We start from the raw sequence: 10,483 nt of genomic DNA, 5'->3' as shown, positions 1-10,483 counted from the left end.
GGTGTTTCCTTCTTATTAGAGGCTTGGGGAGTGGCTGGCAACTTTGAGTCTGGCTGTTGGTTATTTGGGTTCACTATGTGCAGGAGTGTGTGGTGATGTCTTCCGCATTCTTTGCAGGTTGCTCTGTTTCTACATCCTGATGACACGACCCTTTCCGAAGCATCCGTAGCAAAGACCCTTGTTTTGAAGAAACTCGCTGCGATCGTCTACGGACTTCTTCAAGAACTTGTTGCACTTAACGAGAGTGTGCTGACTGTTACAAAGGGGGCAGGTCTGATCTGTTTGCTCTGCTGGCGGTTTTGATGGCGGGACGAAATTGTCAGGTGGTTGCGTGGATGATACCGCGAAAGCGCTTGCACTTGAACTACTGTCACCCTTGCTTGGTCTGGTTCTCCGTCCCATTTTGAACGGGGTGTCTGACTTCCTTCTCTCCGCTTTTAAAGCATTCGGTGAGAAAATGGGATCATTCACTAGCTCTGCCTTGTCTTTAATGAACCTCGCAAAATCTTCAAAGGTGACAATCTTCTTAGACTTCGTATGTGCTTCGTGAGCGTGCCAGCACCATTTCACTCCAGAGTATGAAGGCAGTTTGCTGCTTACAAGTCGTAGAGTTTCTGTCGAGTTGAGGTCGCCCATTGACTGCATAGTTTTCATGGCTTCTTCACAACGAATGAGGAAATCAGAAAACTCTTGGATACCACTGCTGTCTCCGTCGTTAATCTTTGGCCAGCTTCTAAGACTTGACTTGTAAGCCTCGGTGACATGGATGGGATTACCAAAGCACTCGTCTAGCAAATTCCGGGCCCTTTCGTACGCACTGTCTGAGCTCATAGCCAAGAAACCTTTCACTACTTCATTCGCCTTGCCTTTCGTGTATTTGTCAAGGAAATAGAGTCGATCTCTGTCTAAAGGCACATTACGGGATATAATGGAGTCAAAGACAGTTGTGAATGTTGGATATCCAAAATAATCTCCAGAGAAAACAGGCAGCTCTTTTACCAGAAGGTGTCTGATCTTTTGCTGATTAATTAGTAATGAGCTTAATTCGGTTTGCTTGGCTTGTAGGCTGACTAACTCTTGAATGGCTGTGTTTACATCATTACGCTGGAATTGTGGCACAGGCTTTGAGTTCAAAGGTCAAAATGAGGCGTAGGATGGCTTCTAGGAACGAATGGAGCAGCATACGGGTTGACAGAAAAGCTTCTCTCCCTTTTTATATTTTCGTGGCTTAAATCTGATTTGAACTCCTTCTTGACACTTCCAATTTCCTCTCTATCCCCGGCTGATATTTTCTCCTCCTCGAGAATTCTTTTTATTGCGCACTCTTCTGCGTTTGCGATAGCTAATTCCTTTTCGAGCTGTGATCGAACTCTTTTTCCTTTTCAAGAAATTCCATTTCAGCGTCAGCTTTGCAGACTTTGCAGACGCATTAATCAAAGCAAGAGAAAGGTGTTTCATAGAGGAGGAACTCAATTTTGACCTGTCAGACGATTTGGACTTTCTAACGCCTGGATGCGTTCGCAGACCCTAATTGTACACTCGATGAATTCCCGATCCTGGTTATCGAACCATTGGTACGAAGTGTTCCTTTCCTCCTCAAATTCTAGCAAATCGTCAAAATCTTTATGCGCGTCATTGAACTCGTTCTTCAACTGGTCTAAGTGAAATCTCTCTTCTAATTGTTCAGGTGTCGTCTCCAGCGAGTCATGCAACGCGTTAATTCTTTCAATTTGTTTCTTTAATCTCCTAAAGGCGGAATTTCGATTGGTGAGTTTAATTCCTAATTGATGAGCCTTTCCCTCCTCAGTCATTTTTCTTCTACATCCTGTTTTTTTCGCATGCTCAAAACGAGAAGGCTCAACGCCTGTCACGCTCCTGGGTGGTGGCTCAATTGTTTGTGGTGTCGCTCGAAGTCCGGATCTTGTGGTGTGTCTTCACAAAAGAATGCCGACGCACTACAAATACTCATAGCTATTCCACAAACACAAAGTTCCAAAGTAAAGCAAAGTTCAAAATAAATTCATAACCGATGACGGAATGATGTGGCGATATTAGAGACCTTAAGCAAACACTGGAGACAGCGAGGTGGACGCCAACCGGAAGTAAAATTTCCCGCTCTCTAGCTAATTAGCATAATCACGTGGAGTGTTGCCCGCGTCTTCCAACAGTGGCGGTGGCGAGAAAGGTAGGTTTGGCTGCCTCGAGAGACGGTCGCTTTATTTTCCCATTTGTAGCACCTAAAATACACAGAAACTCTTTTATAAAGTTAAAAAATGTTTTTTGACACGTCTCTTTGAATTTTGTTTTTGCAAATATTTGATATTTCGTTTGCTTTACAGCAAAAATCTCACTTCACATTGGAGGTGTGAGTGAAGAAGAAAGATGGCAAGCGAAGGAGAGAAAAGCAAAAGAAATGGGTGAGTTTCCTGGATTCACATTGTTCCGAGTGATGTTCACGTCTTGTAGACTTTAAAACTTTAGATTGCAAGTACTTGCTGGTACAAAATGCTATTTTGTTCTTCCAATTTGTCTCTATAACTTTGGAATATTTCCGAAAGGTGAATCGATAGACAGGACCTGTTTTTAATAAGCTTTTGTTTTCTCTCATCTAGCTCGATCATGGAATGGACAGAAGCACATGGTTTGATCCTAGCGAAAGAAGTCAGAGCTTCAGAACCATGGATCTTCAAACCAAGGACTGTAGATCGAGGGAAAGTATGGAATGCGATCATGGATCGTCTGAATGACGAAACCTCCGTGAAGTTTCAGGTGAAGCGGAAAAACGTACAGGAACATTTCAAACAACTACTGGACAAATTCAAGGCGAAACGAAAACATCACAGTCAGGCGAAACTGAGTGGAGTTGACATCGAAGATAGCGAGATGGATATTCTGATGGAAGAAATATCAGAAAAATGGGAGGAGGCAGAGGCCAGTGACCTTGGTTGCAGTAGTAAAGAAAAGGCTGATTCAGTCTTCGTAAGGAAAGTAAAGATTTTTCGACGTGTGTAGATCCCTCAGCAACAGAAATTCATCCTCGTCTATGAGTCCGTCTATGATGTCCTCAAAGCATGCAACAGCTAGAAGGTCTCGGACTTCTCGAAAAGTTGCCATTATGCTCGTAAAATCCACGAACAAAGTCAAATTGGACCACTGAAAACGAAAGCAAAACAGCTGTTGCTCGCCGCCGCTTCTACAAAAGCTTAATATTCTAATTTCGCGCCAAGAGGAGGCGGTCTCAACCCAACTCCCGCGCGGCCATCGCCGCCTCCACCTAACCGCCTCAAGTGTTTGCTTAAGGTCTCTATTTTACTGTAACGTCTGCAGCAACTGGCAAATTCCAAAACGAGACAAAACAAAACGAGCTCTAGGCGTGTCGCGACAAACTAGTGGGTGGGACTACTTTACAGGTCGTCTTCAAAGGTAGACAAGTAAACCACGGAAAACCAAAGTTGACGGCTATCGGCGATTTATTGCATCAACATAAACGATCATAAACTGAAATAACAATATGTAACGAATTTCTATCAATTTAGTGGAAAAGTTGCGTAACAAATAGTCAACTTACACGAGACACTAACAATTTGGAATCGATAACATAACGAAATTGAATAACAATACATCAAAAAGAGCCAGCATAAATACTATGCTAAGATACTAAATAAGATTCGATCACAGAAGTAAACAACAAAAGGAGCTAATTAACAGCTCAATGCTTTCGAGCCTAAAAGGTGGGCGTTCACTCTAGTAACGTTCAGAACACTTTCTAATTTAGACAATTATAAATCAATTAAAATTACACAAATCTTTCTTTGTATTCCTTCGCCCATAGCTATAAAAAACGTAACCTAATCAAAATGACAAAGGTACTCACATATCGGTCCCGCTTGAGTCAAGGGTTAGGAAATCAAAAGACCACGCGAGATGGAAAGAAAAACTACTTCAAAGGGACACTAACTCAGCTTTTATATGCACATAGTGACGCTTAAAGGTCCGATTACAAAACCAATAAAAAAGAAGTAAACATTGTAACTACGCTTGTAACTAAGATAAAGAGACAATTATTAACTAATCAAAATTGACCTTTGTCTAGTGTCCTTAACATTGAGATGAACATGAAATGCAAAATGCGTTCAAAGGGCAGCATATGATCAAATCTTACTCAGGACCAAATGCTACAATCATGTTTTCCGGCTCTTATTGATCCTCTGTTCCTGCGTGTGAGATCTATAATCTTTCAAAAAGATCGAGGGTCTGCTGTGGGGTAGTGGGAGTCAACAGTTCTCAAACAAAAAGTTCAGTAAATATAGAAACTGAAGAAATGTGCTGCGGAATTTTCAAGAAAACAAAAACAGTGAGCAGGAACCCGAAGAAAATCATCCAACTTATGTTGCACTACTTTTCACAGCAAGGAGAGAAAGAAGTTATTCTGTACCCTATGCCCCAATAAAATACTATCTGTCTGTTTCGAATCATTTGTGTGATTGTGCCAAACTGACAGATGTCATTCCATTTCCCCTACTTGGCAAAACCCTCTTTTTGCAACACAACATTGTGTATAATCGCAGAGCCACATTCAAGATCTGAGTTTTTTTGGTGGCCTTCTTTGGTTAATTCTGCATTTTGGTTTAAAAGTGATGGCCTTAGTGGTATATAAGACACGCTGTGACCCTTGCCTTTGCTCCTTCAACACAATGGCTGCACTTCTGAGACCACAGACTTCTAAAACACAGCTGAGCGGGAACGGTTTCATTTTTGCCCTTGTACAAGGGCGAAGAAGTCATACAGCTTTCGTGAACAACCAAGACAGGACGCAGGTCGGTGACCTATAAAGAATGGATCAGGGGCCTTGTGGAAAGTGTGAATTACTGGTTACATCTCAAAGCTCCCGGTAAGAGCAATAACAACCCTATAGATAACCTTTGAGCAGGCTCTATTTTCGTTTTGATGGTAAACCTTTCCCATGGGAAACAGAAAATAGCAAATTGCGACATAAGAGGACATAAGAGCAATGCTAAAATTGGGCCTGATCACAGGTTATCCATAGACAAGATAAAAAAATCTCTTGTAAAGTAAATCTATGAAAGTAGATATTAGATTGAATGTATTTGCAGGAATATGGTGCTTCCGGTGGAGAAAAAATACCATTGTTTTAATAGTAGGTACGAGCTCAGGTAATACGTTGAGATGCATTAAAAGTCACCATTTCAAAGCAACTCACGAATGAACTTCTCTTTTGGGTTGGCCATTTTATTTGAATGCATGGGAAGTTTTTAATACATAATTTAACATACGAATGACATGGGAGACGCACACTTACTAGTCCAAAAGGAGAGCATGATTAAGACTTTTTGGGGGGGGGGAGGGGGGTAGCAGTGAGGTATCATTCCTGCAAGGTTTGGACTCTTGTGATTCCTCCTTTACTGGCATTAGGTAAATGGTGTCGTGGGGAAAGATATGACATGCCAGAAGAATACTTCCAGGCTTTGCTGGCAGATATGCCAAATGCATTCATCAACAGCATAAGGGAGAAGAGACATCTATGCTCCCCTGTATGGATGGAAACCTTCAAAGTACTGTTGTACAGGGATTATCACATTAACAACATGGTTGATGCCCTACAGAAACAGAGCGGCGTAAAACTGCATATAAAAAAGGCTTACCTGGGAGACGAGGAGATATCTGCCTTTGCTGAAGAGCAAGATGGAAGAACCGCACTTGAAGCAGCCAAAGCAAGGGCACACGAATCTACTGCAAACTAATTTCCAATGCTTCAAATTCAAATCGTTGTGGGACGTGGTGAAGGAAGGGCTACAAGATTTTGAACTGTTGTGGTGGCTGGAAATGTTCTCAACTAGCAGGCATGGAAAATTAACACTACGATTTTTTGTTTCGAAAGTAAATTTTCCTAAATATGCAGTTTCTGGTTGTAAAAAGCGTTACAAATAAACAAGAGGCCATGTTTATATCTCAGAAATGAGATTGTGAAAAAAGTATAACATCAAAACACTGTATAACAAGACGCAACAGATGTTAGCTTTATGCAGTGACAAAACAATTTGGTGGAAATTTGATGTTTTAGTAGCAGTTCTGAACAAAAATAAAGGAAAAGAAAAAAGGTGTAACTGAGCTGACTACCTGAGAAAGACAGAATAGTTTAAAGTTAGTTGAAAAGGAAATTGTACTCTGCCCTCAGATAACAACAGCTCAAATGAACTGACCACCCAAAAAAGACAATAGTTTAAGGTTAGTTGAAAAGGAAATTATATTCTGCCCTTGGATAACAACAGCTCAAATGAACTGACCACCCAAAAAAGACAATAGTTTAAAGTTAGTTGAAAAGGAAATTAAATCAACAGGAAACAAAAGATAAATTTTGGTGTGAGATAGCAACAGCTCAATTTGAATGAACTGCACCAGAGCATTGTCACTGCAAGCTAAAGAAACTAAATTTACACATGCACCCAATCCATGAGGAGCCGCAACCGCTAAAATTTTTGCATGGCTGTGAGCGGCACATCAGAGAATTTGGAACTGAATGGCAAATTCCTAGAATATTTTTACCCTGTGAGCTGAACCGAAGGTGTTAAAGAACCACGGGATCCAAAACCACATATCAATTAAAATAACACACTGACCTTTCACGAAATCGATTTATATGACAAAACAGATCACGTCACAAATAAAGCTTTGTAAATAAATGCTATTTACGACAGATTCTACAAAGAATGGACGCAAATGCTTGAGATTTAGAATAATCTTTGATTTTTTGGCTAACTGCCTTTTAGCTCTGTCCTACGCCAGCAATATAAAGGGTTTAACAAGTGTCTTACATCGTGGTTTTGAGTGAAGATTTAAATATGCGAGGGGCTCCACATTTTCAAAACAGAACTATCCGTATCAAATAATTTTCGGATTTTTTCCCAGTCTCCCGAAGGTTTTCATGACTGCTGACCGTGCGGCGCACGCGATTACGTAACTATCCCCACGTATCAGCCCCCATCTTAATAGTTAACGAAGCATTTCGCAAGAAGTGGAAATCGTGATTTTTACAGCTCGCACTTTTTTTGAATAACACTAAGTGATTAAATGCTTAACCGAGATTTTTATTGCTCTGTTGATTTGTAAAAGATCATTTTGCCTTAGAACACAGGAAAAGAAAGTTGCGCATATTTTATATTTCTGATAGCAATAACACAATTTAAGCGAAGGGAATCCATTCGTGTAGTGTCTAACTTCGTTGTTTACAGTTGCCACTCTCAAAGCGGCGAATTAACTCGCAACAATGATCATAATGGGTATGATCTTCTAAAGAAGAATTTATTCTAATAAAATATTTATATTTTCAAAACTGTATAGGCGTGTATTAAAATCTTACACGCGGCCCTCGCAAACTTTTAAAAGCATACACAGGCTAGCTTAAACAGTGATCTTCTACGTTGTAAATACATTGAAATCTAGACGATAGCATTGACGCATCTAGAAACAATGTTGGTTTTAACTTAAAAATATTCAAGGTATTAAAAAATAAATCACAGTAATTTGGACTCGACCCTCGCAAGCCGCGATTTTGCTCAAACAATCCTCTACGTTGTATACATGTAAACAAAGAAAAATCTAAAACGCATTTTAAAATTTCAACACTAACTTCAAAATTTTCAGGCTACAAAAAGGATAAACAATGTAGAAAGATAGAATGCACAGTATGCATTTTATACGCATAAAATATTTAAGACGATTTAGCTCAAATCTACGCTATAATCAAATGAAAAAATGTCAGGTGATAGCAATGACGCATTTAAAAACAAATTAACATTAACCCTAACTTTAAAAAAATATATATTTTCAAGGTATGCACGTATAATACATGTAAACCAAGAAAATTACCAGTAAAAATTCATCAACTTTTAAAAAGATTCCTTTAAAATAATTAGAGATGGTCGATTCTCGGGCCTTTTAGAAAGAGCACTCTTAACAGTAGAGTTCACGCTGAGTGGTACCAGTTTACAGACCGACTTGACCAAATACACAAGAGAGTACACGTCGGTCTCCACGCAGGGTTTGCTTGACCCGTCCACGAGTTCCGGTGCTATGTAGCCGTTTTCAAATTGTTTGCGAAGATGCTCGGGTTTTGGTACCGGTTTCTTCGCTTTTTCGGCGAGCACACTTTTCCCGAAATCTACAATAACCGGACTTGGGATCCCATCTCTGGTTTCCAGAACCACATTGTTTGTTTTTAAGTCATTGTGGATAAATCCACAGTCATGAACGTGATGTAAGGCATCAGCCACATTGCGAAATACCGCGTTCCATGCCTCTTCTTCTTTTACAATCCCATGCTTCGCGGCTTTGTAGATGGTGAGGCTCTGGCCATCTTCATTCCCGTGGAACTGCATGATAATGCCAACTTTACGCTGCTGTAGCATAACTCCAAAAAGAAGCGGTATCCCAGGATGGTCTCCCAAACGTTGAATGACTCGTGCTTCGTAAGCCGCTTCTCTTCGGAGTTTCTCCAGGGTAACGCCTTCTCTATGCTTAAACTCCTTAAGCACCACACGGAGATTTCTGTACCTGGCCAGAAAGCACGCACCAAAGGTTCCACTACCAATCGACTTTGCCCCGTCCCGTTTGAGGTTTCCTGCTTTTATTTCTCTTAAAGAGTTTGCATTGCAGGAAGCGGCAACATGCTCTGGTTTGGGCACGTTTGATACCTTTTGTGTGGCTTTTTTAACCGCAGCTGAAACCATGCGTTTTCCTCTCATTAGAGCTCGGACATCTTTATGTCTCTCAGTTCTTGGAGCTTCTGTTGCTCGTTTCTCGTGTTCGTTGGCCGAAGCTTTATTTATGGCCGATACTTCTTGCACTATCGCCTGTTGCGGTTGACAGCCCTTCTTTCTCTGTCGATATCTTTTCTTCTGCTCCCTTCTCAATTTCTTGTAATAACGATCCCGATCTTCTTGTTTCTTTGAGAGCACATTTGCGTTTCTTGTTTGACTCCATTTACTAAAACTTTTCCGTAGAATAGAAATACACGGGTAACACTCAGGTCCATACGGGCAAAGTTGGAAAAAGTGACTATTGTTCAAGAGAGTATGCTATTGTTTTACAACCGGAAAGGAGACTGAAGTGGTAAATTGAGGTGACTAATAATTGAAGCACTTGATTGGTCAGATGAACAATGGTTAGAGCAAATTTAACCGAAAAGTTATTATCATTTAATTATTGCGGCAAATTGGAATGGAACTACATAAAAATGATCAAGAACACTTCTTTGTAAAGTGACATTTTGAGTGAAGATCTAAATAAGCGAGGGCTCCGCATTTTCAAAAAAGGTCTATCCACATCAAATAATTTTCATAAATCTTTCTCAGTCTCCCGAAGGTTTTCATGACTGTGCTGACTGTGCGACGCGCGCGATTACGTAATCATCTTAATATTTAACTAAAATTTCACAAGCAGAAATTGTGATTTTCACAGCTGCCATTTTTAAAGACCAGCATTCGCATTCAGTGCATGCTGTTAAAAATGCCGTCTCTTAAAACTAAATGTGTAGCCTGCTTACGCGAGTTTGCCACACGACGATCTCTAGCAAAACATGCGGAAAAGACCGCACATATTTACCAAGAGACAGATGTGCAGTTCTTTAAGAAGGGTGAAAGCGAGCCTGTGAATTTGCCAGTCCCGGGAAGAATTGCTGTATCACAACAAGCAGCCTACAAAGAGTTTTTAAGTGGCATGGCTGAATTAACTAATTCCTACCTAAAGCCCGACGTCAAAAGCAAGTGGGTGAAGATAGACTTGATCATGGTGCCTAGTGCATACTTTACGTCACTTCTTCTGGGTTTGAAGCTGAATAAGCCATTTGCTGTAAGGGAAGCGCAACATCCACCTCCGCTGAAACAGGATTCGTCAACTGCGCTGTTTTACAACGTCTATGATATCTCCGTTCTTAAAGATTTGTTTGCTTCAACGGTACCGTTAAAAACAAGGACCTATTTTTGCCGCAACGAAGAAGTCAGTGTTCCTGTAACCGGTGGCGAACTTACAGCCAAGGAGAAAGTGGCCCTTGCTCGGCAATGCGCTGGCACTCGTTGGGGAGCTGCAAGCGATGCTTCAAACCAAGCGAAACCCACATCCCGACGGCAATTGAAATGTGAAGAGGGAGAATGGCCGCGTACTAGAGAGTTTCAAGTGATATGGTGGCCAGACGTCTTCGCCCAGTCAAGGTTTGGACACCTGCGCCTGAGATTCTATGTGGAGCATGTGGAACTTACGAATTAATTAGCTCATCTACCTATTGCAAAAGGTTTCACGAAAGTATTTTGGATTTTAACAAAGTGCGTATCACCGCTTTTGATCAAAGTGCTCCAAGATTGTCTAGTTTTTTTTAACAGTTGAGATCGTGATCATAATGTTACCATTTATTTATTTTTCATGTGCAAGTTACTTAGTATATTTCATCAGGAGGAGGATTATATTTGTT

General features: G+C 40.7%; 1 protein-coding gene, 1 long non-coding RNA gene and 1 pseudogene across 2 annotated transcripts in view; 2 read left to right on the top strand and 1 right to left on the bottom strand.

The window, feature by feature from the left end:
- The window catches only part of LOC149099168 (uncharacterized), a 276,702-nt gene that overhangs the window by 86,376 nt on the left and 179,843 nt on the right, over positions 1-10,483 (top strand). The window lies entirely within an intron of this gene.
- Positions 2,324-4,574, top strand: LOC149099202 (uncharacterized). The gene has a single exon (XM_089278283.1). The coding sequence runs from the start codon at positions 2,620-2,622 to the stop codon at positions 3,010-3,012; it is 393 nt and encodes a 130-aa protein (XP_089134409.1). The 5' UTR covers positions 2,324-2,619; the 3' UTR covers positions 3,013-4,574.
- LOC149099201 (uncharacterized) lies at positions 7,569-9,047 on the bottom strand (annotated as a pseudogene).

Source organism: Orbicella faveolata, unplaced genomic scaffold, assembly GCF_042242905.1.
Source record: "Orbicella faveolata isolate gen_17 unplaced genomic scaffold, um_ofav_v1 contig_46, whole genome shotgun sequence".
In the NCBI taxonomy this organism is placed as follows: Eukaryota; Metazoa; Cnidaria; class Anthozoa; order Scleractinia; family Merulinidae; genus Orbicella; species Orbicella faveolata.
This window is presented reverse-complemented; position numbering and strand designations above follow the sequence as displayed.

What these genes read in the sequence shown, in the direction of transcription:
- LOC149099202 (XM_089278283.1), top strand. Translation starts at nt 2,620, where the DNA reads ATGGAATGGACAGAAGCACATGGTTTGATCCTAGCGAAAGAAGTCAGA.